Source organism: Photinus pyralis, unplaced genomic scaffold, assembly GCF_008802855.1.
Source record: "Photinus pyralis isolate 1611_PpyrPB1 unplaced genomic scaffold, Ppyr1.3 Ppyr1.4_LG7, whole genome shotgun sequence".
NCBI lineage: Eukaryota > Metazoa > Arthropoda > Insecta > Coleoptera > Lampyridae > Photinus > Photinus pyralis.
Window position 1 is genome coordinate 799,532 of NW_022170738.1, and position 23,734 is coordinate 823,265.

General features: G+C 37.7%; 1 protein-coding gene across 1 annotated transcript in view; it reads left to right on the forward strand.

Annotated features, from left to right (window-relative positions):
* LOC116175428 (nardilysin-like) overlaps positions 1-4,340 on the forward strand; it is a 10,378-nt gene extending 6,038 nt beyond the window's left edge. The window contains exon 14 of the mRNA XM_031493550.1: positions 4,215-4,340. Within this exon, the coding sequence (XP_031349410.1) occupies positions 4,215-4,340 (126 nt within the window). The remainder of the gene's footprint in view (positions 1-4,214) is intronic.
* Positions 4,341-23,734: the final 19,394 nt, after the last annotated feature.

Sequence of the window (23,734 nt, forward strand, 5' to 3'; positions counted from 1 at the left end):
TTATTGAATAAATTAAAATCACCAACTCGACCTTATCACACACTCGTAGGAAATAGGAAGCCAAATTAAAATTACAGTAGCATTCTACTATAATACGTAATGTAATAACGTTCGTATAATTAATTTAATTGTGGTATAATTACTTTCAACTAGGATTCTATTCACCATAAATTTGGGTGTAATACGTTTTAAATTTATCTTAATTCACTAATAGAACCTTCGTTAATATTTAATCGGATACTTTATGCGAGATAATCGAAAGAACTTACAGGCGAATTCGAATTAGCGTTAATGGGGCTAATATCCACTTAATATAATTGCGGCGGCAGTTTTTCAAAATTTCATGAAATATTCGTTTCAATTTCAATGCGTTTTTTGTTACGTTTTTTAATCATAGAAGCGATGCGGCATTAAACCGTATTGTTCATTCGTCTATTTATAAACAATGCCAATTTGTATTCTTCTGATTTGTAAAGATTAATCACATGCGTTTGAAATCATTTACTGCCGCTAGAAATTCTTTATCCAACATTAAAGCTAAGATGCGCAAGCGCAAGGGTTTCTCAAAAACTGCGCGCACTCTGCACGTTAGTTAATAATATGTTACTTGAATGCTGAGATCTCACGCAGTTGTATTTTTCATGAAAAAACTGTACAAAACAATACATACGCGTATAAATGGGTACTATAGTGGAATTCACAATCAGATGGCAGCACATGGGTATAGGATAACATCGTTGCCAACCCAACTATCATTGTAAGTTCTGCTAATTAGTTACTGTAGGACTTTTTACTGTTTCTAAGAGATTTTACTTGCAGAAATTGTTGAAATAACGTAAAAATAAGGTTTGTTTGATTACTCATACTAAGACACGTGTATAACAAGATTACAAGATAAACATAAACAAGAGTGTCTGAATAGAATTTAAAACTTAAAAATATGGTATTAAGTTCAAGCGTTTTTCACAATGTATAATATGTCCTTTAAGGGTTTCCACAGATATTAACTTAATATTGACTTAAAAGCTTTAAATGCAAAACTTGCAAAGGTTTCAAGATTGTCAAAATTACAACAGTTCCATGATTTAAAGATTTTAAAGACTACAGGTTCCGAAGATTCCAAGACCTTACAAAAATAAAGAAAATTCGAAATATGATCCTAAATATCATAAAAAGACTCAAAAAGAACAAGGATTATAAATTTCAGGTGGTCAAAGAAAGTTTTTTATGAATTCTTGAGGCAAATAACAAAAAACAACGGCATTTTATAATCTTTAGTACTTGCTCAAAAGAAAATAAAAATGGAGCACTTCATCCAAAATAGATCTAAGCTTCCGAATGGATCTGAAAATGCTGAGCATTTTAAGGATTCCAATGATTTTAAACATTCCAAAGGTAAAAATAGAAAAACTCAAAAGATTACATGAGTCCAATGACTCCAAGGCTTACACATATTCTCAAAGTTACAGGAATACCAACAGTTTGTGGTAACCTACCTCTACGGTTAGGCAACGCACGATTACATCTGACACAAAAATGCGATACGCTCGGTATAAACAAGTCGTGCTACGTGTTCGACCGTTCTGCGCAGATGCCAAAGACCAGGGGATTTTCATAACGAAGCTTGGAGAGAAAGTTAGCCGCAGTTAACGGTAATGCGGAGCTGGGTTTGAGTATAAGGGCTGGTCTAGCGTTTATCTTGTTTTTTGTGTTTTGGAAGTGTATTTAAAACACTTTTCAGAGCCATCTGCCGCTTTCCAAGACCTCTTTAGTCATTTTGAGTCTTAGATCCGTTCTACACCTTTCGAAAGCCCTCTGGCCACTTTCCATGATACACTCGTCTATAAAGCAATGAAGGATCCTATAAAGCACTTACATGCCCAAAATACGCTGGGGAGTCTAGATAGGCACTGTAAGGTCCGTGAAAAGACCTCTTGTTACTCCTCAGACTCCTTCTAGATCTTCCTATGCCAGGCCAGGAGTAGACAAGCCTAACGAGCTCCAAAAAGGCGGTGTAGTTATCTTAGATATGGGTTTTAAAGCTATGTAAAGGGCTTGGAATTCTCTGTAAAGGATCCAGTTTTGAAAACGACGCTGAGAGGGAAAATACTTTGGAATAGCGATACGAGTTCTCTAAAGCTTAGGAAAGGATCTTAGATTCTTAAGAAAAGATCTTGGCTGGATCTTAAAAAGCTTCGAACGCTCTAAAAGGAAGGTTTGCAAGAGCCCTAACTCCAAAAAATACCTGAAAGATATGAAAATAGCATTGGATTCTCGAGAAGAACTCTAAGAAAACAGAAATCTTTCACGAGAAGGAAGGACCAGCTCTAGAATGACCGCGTAACCTCTGAAAAACTCTGAAGGGATTGTTGAAAGTTCTGTAAAAAATCGACAAAGTTCAGGGATCTGAAATTGGCCCGAAAAGCTCCATGAAAGTCATAAAACGCTCTGGAGGAGCGCTATTGATCTGAAGAGACGACTTAGAAGGTTATTGAGTTTGGGAATAATGGTCTCTTCCAGGTCCCCGACCCAATAGCGCTTTCCATTGTTTTTAAGCGCCTTATAAGCCATTTCGTGTCTTGAATGTTTGGATGTGTCATGAAAGACCTTAGACCTTGTTCGATCAGTCTTTAACCCTGGAACCTTTCTGTCCATGAATGTCAAAGTGAGAAGTTCGGTCGGTCGTTTGACCCGGAAAATGGATGCGAGATTTATCCCTCAAATAATCACTTTGGAAAGTTAAAAACCATGTACTTTGCACTTTGAACTTACTCAGTGATTATAAATCCCTCCCATTCATGCGTATCAAGTAATATTATGTAATCGACAGCGTATACTGAGTACTCATCAGCCAGTAGACAGATTTTGGAATGTTGTAGATAAATATTAGAATTATTCTCTAAATCTAAACAACTGGAATAATATGGAAACAAAAATTTGTAGCTAGTAAAATAATGGGGAGGGGCGAAGAATTTGGCACTACCTTCAACGCAGTTTACGAGCCGCCACTGTCGTTATCTACTTGACCCTGGCAGATTACAAAAATCTAGGAAATAAAACAGTTATTGTATTATGCTTTGAAAACCATACAGCACGTGTAGATTTACCGTTAAATCTGTACATGAAAAATACTAACTCGTACGGTCCTTCTATGCTTCTGTTGGTCATCTATTTGGACCGTCAATTCGCCGACCACAATTTTTTTGATGATTTCAACCAGTTTCGGCAAGGTGTTTAAATATGGAAAATTATCCACCCTTTATTGATCTGTATGTGATCGAAATGCGATTTAACAGTAATTTTTAGATGTTTTGTTGGGCGTGTTGGCATTCCAATTGGACCTTAAAGTAAAAAGTAGATTGCAATCGTTGTAGCTGGCGTCGAGTAAAAATAAACCTTCAAGATGTGTACCGTCGCATTTCGGGTATTATTTAATAAACGACCTGGTGGTTTCATACAAAGTTTTCTTAGAAACTCATCTCGTACACACTCTTGGCAATTTCTTGTTTCCTCTTATTATATTCGTGTGATTGTGTAAAGTGCTGTTGGTCAAGTCTGCCGGCTGTTGCGTGGCCATCTTGCGCCACTTACGACGCTCTCTCATTTATCTAACGGTTAATGAAATTATAGCCGGCGTTAGGTCATCCCGCGCGTTGCAATCTAAGGAAGGCGAGAAAGTGCGGAGCTAAAATTGCGGCCAGGATGTGCTTATTTCCTTAAGTTACCCAAAGCTCATTTATTTTGAGGCCTTTGCCATTTGTTATGAAAAACTTTAAAGATATGTTTCACCATTTTAGATTCAGAAGTTCAGTTATTAATGTAATTTTATGAGAAGTTGGGCCTACGAAAAATGACGTGATTTACATTAAAAGGAAATATGAAATTTTCTTTTGGAAAATATCGTCCCGAATATATAAAATCCGAAGGAAGGGGCCGACAAACGAAAATACAACGAAGTTAAACTTATAAATCCGTAACGAGATCGAGTTTTTTTCGGCACGCGCCCCAAATCTAATACACATTTGAGTAGGGTAATGTAATATCACATTTGTTTATTCTGCAGGTTCGCTTAATCTTCAATGTGTCGCCGCTCCGTTTCTCTCTTCTGTGCGCTCTGCGGGCATCGTAGTTTTCCAGTCGAAGCAAATTTCGTACGGGTGGCTATACGTGGAAAGTGTTACATGTAAACATTGCGATATACATGATGTTTGCAGAAAGAGCGAGGCGATGACAAATTACGAGTCAAGGTGGTTGGTGATAAACGGCAAACGCTTAGCACCGACCAGCGGGCAGCTAATGATACCCCTGTCCGCCCCTCGAACCCCTTATTTCGCCTTTGATCTAGTGCCGACACCTACTCCCAACTGTTTGGTCTCGAGTGACACGATCCTGGCTCCTTCTCAGCCTTAGTAATCTGCTTTGTCCTTTTAACTGACCAAGAATGCTCAAAGCGCACGGATCTAAATTGTACTGCATTATTGCGTTACTTTCCATAGATCTGCGCCGAGTAAACATGGCGCTTAAGAGTTCGCGAAGTTATAATTGATCGCGATTCGAAAAAGAGTGGCACGTGCGACACTGTTGTCATTAAAGACAGCTCAGGGAAATGGAGTACCTAAATCCGTTTTGTAAAAAAACAAGCAAGTTTATAAAAGAAGCAGGCAGTGATCAGAGTGAATCTCGTTAACAACAAACACCCTCTTAGTTCAGTTGTTCTTAAAATCGTCGGCATCCCCTTGCCTTTTTAAACAGGTTCTTTTAGTAGGTGTTAGAGCGCACTCATTGCCCCCTTCCTGCGTGTCTTCATAATGCAGCAATCAACGCCGACTGGATGGCGCTTGCCTTGATCTCCTTTTGTTTTACACCCCAATCCACTCTTTTTTTATTCTCTCATCTTCGTTTCGCTAATAACCTCCTCGCTGAATGTGTATGTATACAAAGGGGAGGAATTTTAAAAAGCCATTCGCGTTTGTCATTTAAAGTGGCCTCTTGCTGCCGGCAGGTATGAAGCGAGGCTTCGGGAAAAAATACGGGATTAAACGGTTAAATTTAAGCCTTAACTCGATAAAAATGTACTACATTTTTGAGAAGCGAAAGTATTTACTAAATATTTCCACCCAATTTCCCAACACCGCCGCAGTAATCTGTTGAACAACGCAACTATTCCAGCTAAGAATTTTAACAGCTAGATGACCACAAATAACACAAGACATTCCCCTTACATCACTGAAATGTCTCGAGAATACATGGAAATGACCCCTAATTTGGATTAACAGCTAGAGATTTTAGAGAATCCTGCGCCCTTTAATGCTATACCCCCAAAATTATTTACCAGATAAATTAAGTTTTATTGTTGCAGCAAAATCGATGATTTTTCCGGAATTTCTCCACAGTGTAGTGTAAGGGTCGGATTTACTTTCGTAAGGTTTTCGGGGTAGTACTGTAACTTGAGAAACGCGAAAGTTGTTGTACCGCATGAAAGCGGTTCTTCGTCTTCAGATCGGATGCAAACCACTCAGCCTTGCCGTCGGCGATACATCTCCAATCCGGACCGGTTATCATCCCGCGCCGCCCCGGGGCTAATGTGGTATCATAGGCTGTAATTAGCCGACTGAGACTACAAGATAATGTACTTCGCCAGCATAAATCTTTCCGTTCCGTCTCTCTTTTTAGTGTCGCATTTAATTCGGAGAAGCGAGATAGAATTTGTATAACCCTCCGGTGTAGATCCGTGGCTGCCGTTTCGCGGAGTCGAGGGGAAATTATTAAATTATGTTATAAAAAAGATTCTTCGCTGGCTCGTTGCGCATTTTGAGGTTATACCAACATCTTATCATCTGCAGGGAACTTATTTAATCGCGTCGAGGGCGGGTACACGTACACTAACTACTAAAAACCATCGACCTTTTAAAAATTTTCGTCTCTAATAACCTATACCTAAGGCAACAATCGTATTAAGAATTGCTGAAGCAAAAAATCGAGCTTAAAAGCGTCCGAAACTTCTTAATTGGGAAAATCTCCGACGAGCTTATTTTTAAATCTTCTTTACATTCGAAAATTTACACAAGCTCACTTTGTCGCGAATGTAAAGAGATCTTCGTCCTGGAACTCGCCATATTTAATTATCCCCGGACGTGTGATGTTTTAATCATTATAAGTAGGTACGTAGCAAAAACAAGTTCTAACTTTATTTGTTTTCTTACACCAGACTGACTGAACGCGGCTAGATTATCTTGATTAATGGCAAATATTTTGACAAATATCGCGCGCAACTTTAAGAAATAGGAGTTTTAGATGAGAAATATAACCCACTCATCTACAAATACAATTAAGATCCCGTACGTTTTAATGGAATTAATATTTATTTAAGGGACGATGAAGTTATTGTTTTTCTCCATCGGCTATTTAAAAATCCCTATCACAAGTAAAAGACAAAGCTTTACACACTGGAACACTAATTACCGCAAACTGAAATTCAATATGAACATACAGAAGCACCGCAACCCGACAAACCTTACTACATTAAAATTCATATATAATTCCAGAGTAAAGGTTTTAATGTACATATACTTTGTACGTACTCGTAATTACATCTACTGGATTTAGAAATGGGGCTTTTATGTTGGCAGTTTATTTATTGTGGTTGTCGTACACTAAGGGCAATTCCTTTCTGACTTTGTGAGCCGTGCCTTTTACCCACTCTTTGTGATGACTGAAATGGATATATCGCACCTAGTCCACCTTAAATTGTGTGAGCTTTACTGCCTTTCCGCCCCGAAACTTCCAGGGTAAATAACCAAATTATAAATGGCGGATCATAGTGAGACTAGAAAAGTTGCAATTTTGCTAAGCTTATTTTAATCACTATTTTTCATTAACTTAGCCGTTGACTGTAATTTTTGCAAACAATTAAATATGGGGGAGGTGAGGATTTAGAACAGGTGAATTAACAGATACAAGTATATTGAAATAAAAGCAAGAATAGGGATAGCTAAAGAGGAGTTTAGATAGAAAAATAGCATACCTACTTGCTAGTAAAACGGAGCTAGAGTTAAAGAGAAGGCCAGTGAAGTGTTTTGTGTGGTGTCTTTCTATATAGCTCTGAAACGTGCGGATATTAGGTGAAAGGGAGAAGAAAAGAATAGAAAGTCTACAAATGTGGTTATGGAGAAGAGTTTTAAAGGTCAAATGGGCAGATAGAGTTAGGAATGAAGATGTTCTGTCGAGAAAAAAAAGTTGTTGGACACCATGGCAAGTACGTACTTGGATTGGGCAAGTATTTGTTGAGGTAGGTGTTGGAAGGAGGTATGGAAGGGAATCCCAAGCGAAGAAAAAGAAGAATCACAATGATCAGCGAGTTCTAGAGAAGAAAAGAGTATACAATGATGTAGAGAAGAACTACTGACAAAAAGAAGTGGTGACGCCAAGGACTTCAGCAAGCAGAGCACCATTAATAATGATGAGAAAAAAATTGAAACTACAAAATAAGCTCAACAAGATACTTACAAACTGCAGGTACCAAATAAACTTACATTATAACCTAAGCTTGTACAAATCGAACGAAACATCGAAATCGATTGTTTCATCGGTTTTCCTTCACCATCGATCTCGGGATGCTGTGCTCAAATTAACGAGACAACCTGAACACAAAAATTAGTAAAACAATTTTTTTTAGATTAACCCACTATTTATCTTTATTAGATATACAGTGATATTCGTTTAGAAGTAGACATAGGGATTTTCTATGTCTAGATTTAAATGACAAAAATCCTTATGAAGGATGCCTAATTTCATGCAACCAAAATAGCATCTGAAAACAATTGAAGACTTTGCTGTCATATTAATTAATTGGAATATTATTCCCTTGGCTTCCGTATTTTTTTTTTTCGTTCGTGTGCGATGTATTCAACGAAGAAAAAGTTGATATTGTCAATTTTTATAGTGCCAGTAATGGTTTAAGGACCCTAAGGACCAATTGCACCGTAAAAATTAAGTATCCCTTAAAGTTAAGCATAACTTAAATACCATAGCAACGATTGTCTTAATCGTTGCCATAGATTTTAAGTTCGCTTAACTTTAAGCAAAAATTTGCTGTGTATAGCACAGATACCATCTGAACACCTGCGCATGCGCGATTCCGCCCTTTTATGTCTAAGAATATGCGTTTCGTCAATAGTATTATTTTTCCTTTGTGAGTACCTCATCCGACACTCCCTTTTTTGAGTTTATCGCATTTGAAGTTCAGTGACGGATTCGTTTCGTCGACATGTATCATCCTCCGTTTTCTGTATATTCACAATTGAAATTATTCCCTCCTCACATCTCTGAAAGATCGAACCATCAATAAGGAAATTAGTTCTGCGCATGTGCGCAACGCATCCGACTTTGGCATGTCTGTCGTAAAGAATAGACTAAAATTGGCACCCTGTATATATATTTTTTTCAGAAATATGCTCCGACACGTCGATTTTTTTATGAAATGTGAATCGAGTTTTTGTCGAAAACATAACGTTCCCTTGAATGTACTCTTTATTTGTGTAACTGACTGAATGCGTTCTTAGCGTGTGTTAGGAGTAGTTGGTACCATTGGTATTGAGAAAAAAATCACATTTGCGTTGTCGTTGATATGACAAGTTATAATTTTTGCGAAAATTCCAGACTCATCAGTCATTACGCTAAAATTCTTTAAATTAATTATCGAAGCGTCTCTACGCGAATGGGGAGTGGCTGTAGCTCAAGTTATTTTCATAGAATTCCTCTTTGTTAACACGTTTCCTTTTAGATTATGTCATATGTTTCAAAGTAATTACCTATCTTTGTTTTACCTATATCGCAATCCGAAACCCATTTATTAATAGGGTACGTAAGTCTGATTCAATTAGAATTGGGTTTGATTTTGGCATTGTAGTTTCTGGATGTACTTTTCTTGGTACGTTACGAGCATTGGGGTCATTGTAGTAAAGAAGAACCGTGTTTGGGGTGAGATGCAAACACTCACCTCACGAATTGATCTAATACATTGTATCTAACATAGAATAATCGCTACGCAAAGGTTTATCTCAAATACCGGAAATGCCAAACGTGCAGGTAACCTGTAGGTAATTGCTTTTGTTCATAAAATATGTGGTGTGTCGTCTCGTCGTCTGTGTAACATCTCATACAAGATGGTGATTCCACCAAACCCTTGCATGTTCTTGATTATTTTACAGTGCCCAGAAAGTAAGCCCACGGGTAACCTCAGGTTCTTCCTTGATAGCTCTGTACAAAAACTCGCCAAGCTACGAGATGGTCCTCTCGCATGGCGACAATCTAACATCTAGTTCCACCTAGCCATGTGCTATGTATAGGTGTCTTGAGTTAGGTAGTTTACAGCTGTAAGTGGAAGAGCCGGCATTTTCGAGATATTCGCTCTTAAAGTTATATCATCACCAATGGATATATTTCTTCCAAACGGGACGATCGCCTTTTTTGAGTACCCTTTCCCGACAATCTGCTCTTGAGATATAAGTAATTATAATCGACCACGATATAATACCCCCCCCCCCCCGTTCACCCAGTGATGTTGAAACGGAGTCGCGCAGGAAGGTTATAGTTTGTAGAAACTAATTCATTTCGACGAGACCTTTCATTAGAATACCATGAAGGGTTGAACGTGTATTTACCCCCTCTCTCCCCCCCCCCTATTTTCTAAAGTTTTACTAGGCAAAACAAGATCCCAGACGATTTAGACATTTATATTTACTCATGTGTTCAAGTTGTTCTCGTTAAATTATTTAATCTTTAAATGTTTATATTAATGTTAGAATTGAGTTCATGTAAATAAAACCAAATTTCCCAGAAGGCCGTGACTAAATACACACAATAATACGACAAACGCATTAACAGAGAAAAAACTTACGTTTGCAGCGTATCCAATCGCTAATGTGATCCTAAAGGTAAAGTTAGCATTGTGCATTTGTGCAATTTTGTCAGGCATTCGTTAATATATCAAGTTTAAATGCATTGTAGGATACTTCAAAGTAACTTCTTTTCATTTAACATTCATTAATTGAATTGAATAATATCTAATAATTTGCACTCATGAGATTTGCGTGTGCTATTAATCGCTTCGAAATAAATGAATAAACTCAGCCGTTGAGAGTGGGGTGCAGGGACATGGCTTAATTAAAGTTAAAGCTATTACGCTTTATTATCATGGATTCAAATTTAGTCCTTATGAAATTGACATCCGGATAATGTCAATTATTTGTATTGGAATTAGGTTTGGCAAATATGCAAGTATCTATAAATTATACTAAATTTAGCTCAAATGATTACTTGCTTGCTTCTGTTATAATTGACTTTATATCTTAATTTCATTATTATTATTAAACTAATCATATTTATTAAAATAAAATTTCATATTATTTCATGATCCATGAAGTTCTGTAAGTTTGTGCTGGTTTAGAGTAGTTGTAAAAAGTTAACCAGAAACCAAAAGGGGGCCTTAAATTTTGATTCTGTAAACCGCAGACTAAATCACTGCAGCTGTCAGTGGGGCCAAGATTCAGCCTTTAACTTTAGTTCTGTAAAGTGTAAACTACGGGCTATTACATCCCCTAATGCCAGTTTGCATTTTCGTGGTCAATCGGCCACGAGTACTGCCACTTAACCGTTCGCTCGTAGTATACCGAAAATTAAGAGCTCGGTTACGGAAAAGAAGTGAGTAGGTAAAACCTCGCCCCCGGCCTCACACCTACCTAGGAACATAACCTAGGAAAATAAATGAAGAGTCGGAAAGACTACGTTCGAAGGAACCTAACACGGTTTCAGGCTCCCACATGGCACTTTATAAATAATTCTTGATCGAGCAAAATGTTGCACACTTACTTTGAAAATGTCTTATTCATCAAGTAGGCATATGGGGACTGCGTTTTTCTAAATTTGTTGTGTAATCACAAAATGAAAAAAGCCAAACTAAAAACACCTTACCCTTCATCATGCAGGTTTTTAAAAAAAAATTATAAAAAAATGTTGAAATTTTAAAACGTACCCGAGAAAGCGTAATACCAATTCTTATTCATTAATTCCAAACTAGTACCACTGAAGCACACAATGACGCAAAAATTGCTGAGTAGGCAGACATGCCTCCTTCCACTTTTTGCGAACCAATCCGCTACACACATAAAAATGTGTAGCATGATTATAACGCTGTGGAAACAGAAGCTCCAATTTAAAAAATGAAAACACCGACCAAATGTATCAGATCTAATCATCCGAAATGATCAAATTAGTCTCCTCAACTAAATTCTCCGGAGTAAGTTCCGAATTTAAAAAGAAGAGTAAGAACAACAAGTATCAATGTTCTACTGCTTCCAAGAAAGAGTAACTACAAACGACCGAATCTCTAATTCGCATTACTTTAATTACAAATGTGAAATAAAAATGGAAAACGTAATAAGAATAAAACCATAATTCCCATTCATCAACTTCCGTTCGTCTGCGTATAAATACAAAATTACGTAAAAGCTTAATCTGAGATAGTGATCCTTTTGTAGATGAAGCTAATAAGAGGCTTTCTTAATCTTGTTCCTTCGGCCTGTCAAGGATAATCATAATATCGTTAGACGAATGAGTCCATCGTGGTTAATCGTCAGTGACTTACTAATTACCAGCATAGACAATGGAAGAAGGGAAGAAGACATCGGAAATATGGGGGAAATACCTGTTTTTACAGCACGCTACTATTTATTACCTACTGGATATTTCAACCCTTATTATCGGTCGTTTTTGAACGTAATTAATCGGCGAGTCATTATTTAATTTAATTTAAAATTGTTTATGCGATTCTCATTGCTGCATGCGATAAGAAAAAAAAACGTACGTATGGTGTTGTAAATAACCGAGGTGTTGTACATAAATTCGCTACATGTATCTGTTCGCATTATGCAAATTTGCCTAGAATTCCTTAACATTTCCACAAATTCAATTTAGTAACAATATTTCGGTTTTGCGTTCTCGATATCTAACTTTACGGTATGCTACGAGCAGGTTGTAACAATTGGAAGGGTATCGGAATAATAGACATTGTAACTGCAACGGATTATATTGTCAGATTACCATTGTAAGTTAGTAGTGAGGTGAGAAATAATTAGCAGCGCCAAAACGATTCATGTAACGAGACTCGTATTGAAAGCAATATTTTAACAACCAGCTCTTCGTTAAGCCTCCACAATGGCACTCCACATTGTCGGCAACCTAATTATGAAAATTTGACAAGAACACGTTGCTGGCTAACGATAATTGATGACGGCAAGCGTTCTTTTCACGCCGAGCGCTATGTGGGGATCAATTTAATAAATCCCAACAATAATTAAGGCATAAACTTCATCCTCAAACTATTAACAAAGCCGAAATTAGTAGTAGAGGAATAAAACAGCCGTTCGCTTCACGATACATTCGCAACACATTAAGTTATGTACGTATTAAGCATTAAGAGCTTTACTCCCTCATTCTATTCGTAATTAAGACTATGCTCTATTCAATTTATTTGGATTCTTCTTTTACTTAAGAATTTTTCTACGTCTCCCTAAGTGACTGTTAAATAAGGTGCGTCGTTTTATATTTCCATTTTAATCTCGAAGACAAACATTTACCACCTTCCATCTTGAAACAAGATTAAAGACGCGATTTCTAATCATCCACGTCTGCTTCGGTTAATTCGTTGGTTGCACTAAACGCTGCGTGAAAGATACGAACCAAAGGTGTTTACCCGCACGGATTTCCTTAACTTTGCTATCAAACTTTGCAATACTTCAGTTCTCATCATCGAGCTTCGGCAAGTTAAACATTGCTGATGCTTAACGTTTTACAATAAACATATGAGAGAATCTTATCTCGGTAGGTGGATTTTCAATTAAGTTTCTCGTTAATCCGTTGTTTGATGCGAAAAACGCCCTTCCATTTGGAACGGATTATTTTTTTTCCTCTCCCGCGAAACAAAAGTACTGGATCCAATTAGAACGCGAGTCCGAGATATTACGTAGATATCGATCTCTCTAAATTTTAATTTTAATTAGAAAACGCTCCTTTATGTATTAGCTACATTTATAGCAATTTCCTTAGTTTCTTGCACAGTCACAGAGAATTACGCTTGGCCGCTTCGCAGGCCGAAACAAAGAACACGATATTGGACACAATGCAGCTCCTCGCGCTTCCGCTGCATTGTGGCGGTGCGTTAAAGGGTGGATAATGTGCAGGATAAAGGCTTTACTGCGCTGGTTCTACTGTCTTAAGAACGTACAAGTCGGAATTAGGGTAGCCTAGCGGTAAAGAAATTAACGGCGACATGGTTGGGTAGGTACCCATAAATTATTATAAAAGAAACTTTCAACAAGTTTTAACAACGATATTTAACTAAAATTTTGTACTTTTAAGCCTTATTTACTTTATATATTATTTTATTTGGATACTCGACGTAATTTTAAGTTAATTTACCTTAATTAGGTACCCCATCTTATCCATTTTTAAACCATTTCTATTGACTTTTTTTTTGAAAGTTATAAACTGAAGCTGTGCCGACGGCCTATCCAAGTAGATTTTTATAATCGGTCGTTATCGATCTAGTTTATTATAAAATCATAAATTTGGTGAGATATTCGACACCAGAGTTCTTAAATAATTATGTAATCGGCATGCGACTTTCACCCAAAGTAACAGTAATGATTGCGATAAGTTTGGTGCATTTTATCTAATGCAATACAGTATTTGCATGAAGCAGTTCTAGTACACTTTAGCAGCTGAATTGGCTTTATGCCGACCTTAAAGCCTTTCCGTCATCGCCTTCTCGTACAGATTGGCAGCATCGTAATTAGTCGGTCGAAAGATGATGTCCTGTCCATACGGCCAAACCGTCATTTATGGCGAAAAAGAGCTGCGTCAATTATTATTTGGAAATACATTTCTGAAAATCGGTACGTGATCCTTTAATTTAGGACTATGTTTCATGTAGTAACCATAAGATTAAACCGAACAACTCTTAAAAGATATTATCCAACGCGAAAAAATTGCCCGTTATAATCCATACAAGACAGATCAATTAGTTTCAAAATGTGCCTACTATGTAACAACGGTCTAATCAATTTATACAGGGGAACTCGGGAATACTGCTGAGTTTCGCAGTTTTCAAAATGTGACCACTTCGTTGTTTAAATGGAAATCCCCTTTTTTTCCCTTCTACGCTGATAAATATGTATAGTTTGTAGTGCTCATATCCATAATGAACGCCATAAACGGTTAATTCCCGAGCACCACGTATAATAAGCAGTTGCTACTTGAGATAAGTCCTAAACATTCCTTAATCAATTCCTGAAAAATCTGGGCCTATCTTGTTTGCTTCAAAATAGACAATTTATTCGCTGATGGAGTATACATTTCAAAAATAATTCAAAAACCTATAAATCCTATAAAACTGAAACATTTTTGCTGAAGCAAGTTCACTGAATAACCCGTGTGTACAACTTTTCGGAAACCTATTCACATTTCGTATACCATGAAGAAACTAAGATCTGCTAATAAGTAATTCACGGAACTGAAACTTAAGAGCTTTAGAACCCTACCAAAATAATTGACATATCTCTACGGGGACAATTAGAAACTAGAGGGACGACTCTACGTTTTCAGATGACAGGCGAGCTCGAGCTATGGCGAACTCGCATTCGGCTCCCTCAGCATTGGTATCTATGCAGTTTGTAACGGGAGCCATATACCGAGCCAGAAACTCCGGCGAGCGGTTAGTTTATGCTGATCTCGCCTTCGGCTCGCTCGGCATTGGTATAAACTCTTTGTTTAGTGTCCGGAACCGTGTAACGCTCCAGAATTTCGAGCGAAACCGTAAAACACGGTCACATTTTCCATGCATTGATCAGTACTTCCCAAAAGGTCATAGCTATGTGCGCTATTTTTTCCCTTACTATAGAGGCATTTATGGTTAAAATTTCAAAAAAAGGAATAGGGAGATTGTGAGAGGAAGGGAAAGTTAAAGAGGAGAGGGATATACATAGATTACCAGTTGACATATGAAGAAAGAAGTATAAAAAGAGAAATTAGGGAAGTTGCGAAAAGAAGAAGAGGCAAGAAAATTAGGAAACTAATGGTGAGAAGATGAAGAATATAGATAGAGTAAGAGTAACAAAGACAAAGGAATAGTGAGAACAGAGAGGAAAAGAAGAAATAAAAATGGAGAAGGGAAACTGAAAATGATATTCTGGGATGTATCTGGAGTAGCTGGTAAATTCTGGGGATTTTCAAGAGGATATGATGCCGGGAGTATGGTGGAATCGTGGATAGAAGAAAAGAATTGGGAGGAAATAAAGAACATGATTCCGAATGAATATATATGGAAGAACCAATTTGGGAAGAGGGATAATATAAGAGAACGAGCAAAAGGAGTTATATTAACAGGGGTAAAAAAATGATAAGGCAATGGGGAGACAAAATTAAAGAGGAGGAAGGAATACAGGTTGGACGAGTGGAAGTGGAGAGAAAGAAAATGAGGGTGATAGCGTTATACAACAGAGAAGTAATGAAGGACTTAAAGGTAGATGAAAGGGAGGAGGAGGGATTAATATTGAGGGAAGATTTTAATGCCAGAACAGGAACTAAAGGAAAACGGGGAGATACAGAGTGCAACCAAGAGAGAGAAGTGTTACTGGAGTTATAAAATGAGAGGAATGGGAAAATTTTAAACGGAAGTATGGACGGGGATAGAGACGAGCAATTCACATACATGCGAGGAAGAGGGAGGTCCGTAATTGATTATACAGTAGTAAATGAAAAACATACTAGAACGAATAGATGAATTAGGATAGGAACAAGAATCGAATCGGATTACAAACCGATGAGATTGAGCTTAAAAGGGAAGATCAAGAAATGAAAAGACGTAAAGACGAAGGGAGGTACAGTTATGGAGAAGAGACACGGAGGGGGGGGAACTTGAGGAACGAGGAGAAGAAATTGGAAGGAATACAGAGAAGGAGTGGAATAATATAAAGGAGAGTATTAAAAAAGAAATAACTGAAGGAGAGTGGAGAGAAAAAAGAAAGGAGTGGTGAACAAAGAGTGTACAGAAGAGAGAAATAGATGTAGAGAAATTATGGAGAGCAAAAGAAGACGGGAAATAGTGGAGAAAGAGGCGAGAGAACAGAAAAAAGTACAAAAGAGAATGTAAAAAGATGGAAAAACAGAAAGAAGACCAAGGGCAAATCAGGGAAAACAGAAAAGGATTTTTGGAAAGTGATAAACAGAGGAAAAGAGCAAAACATAACAAGTGGGGGGGGGGGGGCACAATTAATGGAAACAACATTTTGTCATCAAGTTACTACAAGGAAAGCAAGAGAAAGAAAAGGTTATGGAAATGGGCTTCAAGCAGGGAGGAGAACGATCGACTGTATTACATATATTGGCGGAAAAGGAATTGAAATAAAGGCGGAAAGGTGTTCGCGTTTTTCATGGACTTAAATGCGCGTTTGGTATAGTGGAAATAGAAAAAGTATGAATGATGATGGAAGAAGGAACCATATCCAGAGACAAGGTTGAGGGTAAGATAGAAGAATAGAAGGGAAGGGGATCCGAAGTGTTTTGAATATGTAAAGGATTGGCAGGGATGCCCAATCTTATTTAATCTCTACTTAATAGACATGAAAAAAGTATTAAGACAGGGCCAAGGTGGACGGGTAGTGATGGGAAGAAGAAAGGTATGGTCCCTGGCATTCGCGGACGGTGCGGTTATTGTGGCAACAGAGGTAGAACAGATGAAGGAAATGATGAGAAGAATGGGAAAGGTATTAGGAAAGGAAGGAATGCAGTGAAATATAGAAATGTCGAAGAGAGATTTGGGAAGGGGAGGTGGAAGAAAAAAGGAGTGGTAATGGAAGGAGCAAAGAATAGAAGAGGTGAAAGCAATTAAATATTTAACATACAAAATGCAAAGTAACAATGGAGCAAATGTGCAGTTAAGAGAATTGGGGAAGTAAAAAGGCGATGAGACAACAGGTGTGGGTAATTCGAGATAGGGAGTTCAAGAATGATTTTAGTACTAGAACGTGCCTAGTCGATGGAATGGCGAGACAGGTGCTCATGTACGGAAAGTAGATATGGGGGGGGGGGGGGGGTGGGAGGAGAAGTACAACGATGTTATAATACACCAAATTAGAAAATTTAGAATATGTAGAGAGGAAGAAAATAATTGAATACATGAACGCGCCCAATGACAGGGAGAAGTAGGAGTGAGGTGCTGGATCAGACGGGAGGAGGTGAGAATTGGATGAGGGGGATACTAAAGAAAAGAAAAGAGAAAATGTTGGATTTTAGTTATAATTTAGATTGTAAAAAGTTTTGCCATTTTGCCGTCCGATAGAGATGGATGTACCCGGTGGTCATCAAAGATGGTAGATCTCACAGCGGAAAATGCGTGCTTCGTTACAGTCCTAACTAACTAAGTCGACAGACGGACAATGAAATAAAAAATGTGTGATTTGGAATTTCAAAATCTAGAAAACCAACTAATCTGAATGCTTTTGAGGTTCTAAAAGGCTTTCGATACACATGATGCCTTTTAACTCAAAACTCCCTAGGGTCATATAAAGTTATTGTCGTGGTATCTGAATGAGGGTTTTAGGATATTCAGGAGTCCAAACAAAAGAAAATACTTGAACGCATTTTCCAAATTGTGCCTTTGAAGGCCTACATAAAGTAGTTTCAGGGTTTCAGAAATTAAACAACCAATGGTCTAAAATACTTTCTTGAAACTTTGAATCTACAAAACAGCTTCTTAGTTGCTGGGTATAAGGTTTAAAATAAAACTGTACTAATCATTAAGGTATAAGTATTTGTTATGGTACGGTCTCTTTCATTAAATTCCAAAAGCCGCACGGGAAAATTTTACCCAAATAATGGTCGAGTATATTCCCAAGGCGATCACTTTGAGCCATTGACCACCACCACAACATCATGACCACACCCTGGACATTAGTCCTTCAAATTCTGTTTGCGTTCTACAGGTAACTTGATAACGGTTGAACGTCATGAATAATATCCTATTACCCTAAAATACACTAAACGTTTGTTTATTAGATGTCCATAACCGGAATCTCAAAGAAGCAGATGAAATTGACTTCGATTTAGCATTTTATATATAAAAAGATATAGAGACGTCATCAGTGCAACGACTGCACTAAATTTTTAAGGTTAAGTATTTTCCACAGACGCTTTGGATCGTTTAAAAGATGGTTTGGGCTTCAGCTCAAGTATTACGAAACTAAACGGGAATCAACGTTAACGTTGTCTATCTACAGTAGTATAATAGTCGATACAGAGAAATAATTACGTGGACTATAATTTGACATTTTCCGGGTATGGAAAAATTACCTGCAATCAAGGCCATTGCCTTCCCGTACAGATTCATAGTATCTTTAAATCAACCTGATTTGGTTATCTTTCCAAATTCGTTTGATAGTCGTTAGTTCCAGATAGTCTTAGTTAATTTCTGTGCCTGTATTAAGGAATGACACACGTGGCGTTCTTTTTTGAATAATGTAAGTTGCACCGAGTTATTTACACGTTCTTATAACGCACGACACGACATGACACTTTTTATCGTTTCCACTAATTACCCTCAATTGGCCATTATGAATAATAAGTGTCAATTGCAATTATGTCTTGATAAGAAAGTGCACACGATAAATAGATCCGGTATCCCTCGCTTATAAAGCTTGTATTTTGTATTCAAAAGTTATTTATATTTAAGATAGAAGCTCAGAAGTCCATGATGTAATTGCGTCGAGCATTAGTATGTAATGGAGTATGTCGAGGATCAGCGGCCAAGTTGATCCGGCCTACGCACGCCTTCAGTTAATGTGTTGCACCCTAATGACTGGGGATGGACTTAACCTACCCAACCACCCACTTGCGGCTTACTGGCCGTCTTAGCTGAGCGCCCCCATACACTCTCAACAATTATCACACGGGTTATTGTTGTTACTACGGTTTAGCTTCGAGCTAGAATATTTAGTCCTCTTTACTGCGGTGATTTGACTTTGAAATTGGTTTTGTTGCTTATGAATTGTTCGACGAAAATGTACGCGAATTCTTACCTTGCAGGTCTCATGAGTACCGGCGAAAAATTTCGTTACCTGTAACAAATAAGTGGATTAGTAATACGTACAAATTTAAAACATTGCATCTTTCATTACGGCGGTATGTAAACGTATGAGCACCTAAACGTATATCTATGCGGTTTTGCGTACTTTACAAGCTTCGGTGATTAGTCTAGACTACCTGGAAAGTTTCGTGGTCAGAAGCAAGGAGCGAGGAATGGAAATGGCGCAATTCAAAATGAATCTGTCCGTTCCAGCTGTTCCCGCACTTGTGGAACTGTTAAACTGCGGATTCGCGATGCTCTGGCATTTTACTTACTTACCCCCTTGTGCTACTAACGCTTGAAATCCCACAATATTATGTTAAAAATAGGGCGTCGGTTAGGTACGTTTTCCCATCATGAAGAAATATATATTATTTGTCGACTAAAGGTCTCTTTGAGCAATGCATGCTAAAGTTGAACATTGTTCCAACTTATTGAACGTTTTATACAAAATGTCTTGAACACTTCATTCGTGATGCGCTTGTCGATAACAGAAGCTTTGCTTTGGAATTATTTTTAGTCTTGTTAAAGAATTATTATACAGTCATTTCAGAGCGAATCTGCCAAGCCCTAAGACGATTTTCATAGGACATTGGTACGACTCGGCAAGAGAAGTCGAAGCAAGACATCTCCATTCAATTTTAACTCTGCACCAAATGACTGTCTCTACAGGATGTTCAAAGGCAACCTAAATGGATTGTTGTTGTGGCACTTGCGAATAGGTTTCTAAAAACTGAAACCCAGGAGTTACTCAAAAGGTCCGTTTCAGCAAGAATAAGTGAGATTCTATGAAAAGACCTTTCCTCAAGTTCATCGACACATAGACATAGTGTTCAAAAATTCAGTTTCCATTAGTTTTAAAAGCAGAAGGGTACACAATTTTCATTTAATGGTGTCGTAAAGTTTCAGCGGAGCCATTCAACGGTTAACAGTAATCTTCAAAAGGAAATTGGTAATACTTGCAGTTGCAATTCAGGAAAAGTCACTGGACAATTAGATCAAGATGGCGGGCGCATGGAATTTTTCTCAGCATGGTGCAATTCACATTCTGCGCAGATATTTCACAACGGATGTCTACGTGGATCGTAATAACTGTAATGTTAAATGTAGAAAACAAGGAGGAAAAGAGAAAACCAAAGAGAAAAAAAACCTAAAAGAAATTTTCAACGTTAATTGGTTATTACACACCCCAATGAGGGGTTTCACTTGTAGGTATATCCGCCAATGCGTATTTAATGAAGTATATTAATATTTCGACAGCAATGAATCTTGAACCTTGCACAAGTAAGGATTAAGAAGGATAAACATTATTAAATAAAAAACAAGGATAAAAAAATACTGCGCGTGACCTCTAGTGGCAGAATATGAAACTACACAGTGAAAAATTTACCAACAATCTGACTACAGCGAACTCACAGGAGAAATATACAGATGGCGTAAAAAAAACCGTTCCACTCGATACAAATACCAAGAATCCTACGCTCATCAGAAGCCTATTTTTCCTGTAAGTACTCAATTTTGGAGGTTGAGCAAACCTCACGGAAAAGAAAAAGAACATGGTCTCACACGTCCACTATGGCACACCTCTAAACAAAATAACAATAAACCCAGTATAGAATTTCAAAAGTCAAACTCTAACCTTGGTATCCAACTACATTCCTATTCCCATGAACTGTGTAATTCAATCCACTGCTTCAAAATCTATTCAGCGATCAAGTTCTATTTCTTTGCAAATTTAACCACCTATACGCGTGGTTTTAAGAATCCGAAAGCTTAAGTTAAAAAAATCACAGAGGTGTCTTTAATGCATAGCTTTGCTTTGTTTGAGGTCCCCTACGATTTGGAATTGTGGCGAGCAACACTGGCATAACGTTCCCTTGCGTTTGGTGCTTTTATTACTGTTAGTATTCTAAGTAGGTACTTCAAAAAACAAATCGCGTTTTCATAGTTAAGTTTAATGCACGATTTCTTTATGTAGGTAAACTCGTACGCTCTAAAGTAAATTTACTGATAAGCTCGATAAGTAAACTATATTTAGACGAGAAGAATCCTAACGGTATTTCGTGGTTGACATTTTACTGCGCTAGGTTAGTGGGTATATGCGCCCAGATTTAAGAATCCCAAAACAAAGATGTTTGTATCGCGATCAAAGATCTAAAATAGTTTATGCGAGTTACCCATAAATTTGTTGACATCGAAGTTATTTACAACTTGAACATATATATCTATAACTGACGTGTAAAACTAGTCGTAAACTTGAGAATCACGTTTTTAAGTACACAATAAATTTTATAGGCAAATATCATGGATTTATATTCATATAATGCGTTCGACAAAGTATCCGCGGAAAGGAATATAGGTCTTCTTTTCGTTTGAATATAGTTTCGGAACCCATAACTTCGTAAAGTATAAAATGCAAGCCTGGTCTTTCGGTCCGAGCACCTTATCACCTCGACAAATGTATGTAGATTCGGTAGAGGCAACCCTAGAATTTGTGAATAACTGAAATTCGATTTGCGTTCTTCATTCGCGGCCTTGTTATCCTTACAAAGGATAGTTTGGGGGTAAACGAACGTGCATACACGAGGTGAGGCTGCGTCCATGAATCACGTATTGCTTCGATAAATGTTTGTGCATTCAATCAATATGAAATATTAATGCGCTCTACTATTACAACAACCAACATGTATTTTTACGAACATACGGGTAGATATTCATTCATCATATATACCTACCCTTTCTACCAAACCAATTCGATAGTTTTTCAATTACATCCCCCTGTAGTCAACGAGCTGAAGCTTCCTAGATATGCTTAACAGAGCGTCCAATTGTACCAGAAATACTACCTTCAAACTGAAACAAAATTAAACAACGAAATGTTAGCTTAAATATATCTAAATATTGACGCACGCTTTTCCAATATACCGGGTGACCCAATAAGACTGTTCCTCGGTCATATTTCGAGAACCGTTCGTCATATGACTTAGATGTAAAAAAATTATTGGGTAAATCGGCCATGAAGAATCGCTTGAAAATATTTTCAAGTTCTAAAAATTACCAACAGAGGGCGTAACTGCCATCTTAAATTTTAAAATTGCATTTTCTTTAAATTTCGCCTAATAAACTAAAAAATTTGTTTCACATTTTTAAAGAGAACCAGTATCTATCATTTTCGTAAAAACAAAAACTCAGTTATTTCATAAACGTTCAATTGTTTTTGCAATAACCTGCTTTAACAACTGTAACGCACCGGTTACTATTAGGACCCGTGTGGCGAGTTGTATATAGTATTTTTTTTGTTAAGTAGGTATAAGTAAAATAGTTAGATTAAATTTGTGGACACCCTGCTTTGTAAAATACGCCTCCGCATGTAAGGGCCCATGGACTTTCTGCCACATGTGCAACCGATTGGGTTTCCGGGCCATTGTGAATTATTACGGTCAACGGTGATACCATGTGTGGCGGCAAGATCCAAGATGCGGTAATTTTTCCCTTGGTGAACCAGGAGGAAAGAGAAGGAGTTCGCCAATAGCCGTCTTGGGCAACGCACGTCCGAGACCGCGGATAAGTACGGCGGTCATTAGCGTCCAAGTGCGGGGTTTGAGATTCGCGACGTTCCACAAATCAAAGTGCTATACTTCATTCATTATAAGAAGGTAGTAGATGGCGCTGGGTTTGAAGATAAGCACACACAGGAAAAATATAAAACGGCACTAAATTATTGTAAAGTAGAAATATCTTGCACTGCAAACACAAATCAATCTTTGACATTAACAGTTAATGACACTTCAATAGTTTAGATGCCAACAGAAACTACCAGCTTGCAAAATTCGCCACTCGTTTTATGTTTCAGCGTAATACTGACTTGTGTGTTAACCAATCACACTGAAGGTCAAATCTTCTCTATGTTTTTTACCGCTACCTTCTTAAAATGAATACAGTATAGTGTGCGCGACAAGTTCGGCATCTTGCGATAGTGGCATCCCGGAAACCGCAGTTTGTTCGAGGGGATTGTTACCACCGAGGCGCAGCGTCAGGAACGAGATTATCACCTTCATCTTCATCACCATCAAAAAGGTAGGCCTACCTATTTTGTAAATCAGTCAACGGGTCGTGAGTGATTTCGTTCTGACATTGCAGCGGTAGACAGTCCTTGCGTCTGTTCGTTAGTAAGAGTGTGCACAATTAAAGTGTACTTATTGTAGCGTTAGGTATATTAGTATTAATATAAATGTTAATCGAATTAGAGTTGTTTTTATCATTATTTATTAGCTCACTGGTCCTGAGAAAGAGAGATATCCGCTCATGCAGAGCTAGTAATCCGGTGCATTACGGTAGGTACTTTACCACCCAAATAATTAGAGTTGGTTAAAAAGCGACACACCAATTCAGGGTGTTGCACTTCTTAACCGTTTGACCGATTTTAACAAATTTGGTATGGTTGAAAAGAGCATTCCTGGGGCAATGAGAATCAAAGAAAACATAGTTAATTTAGTTGAATCCTTCTCCGCCAGGGTGCTAGTTTTGACACAGGTTATTGCAAAAACAATTGAACGC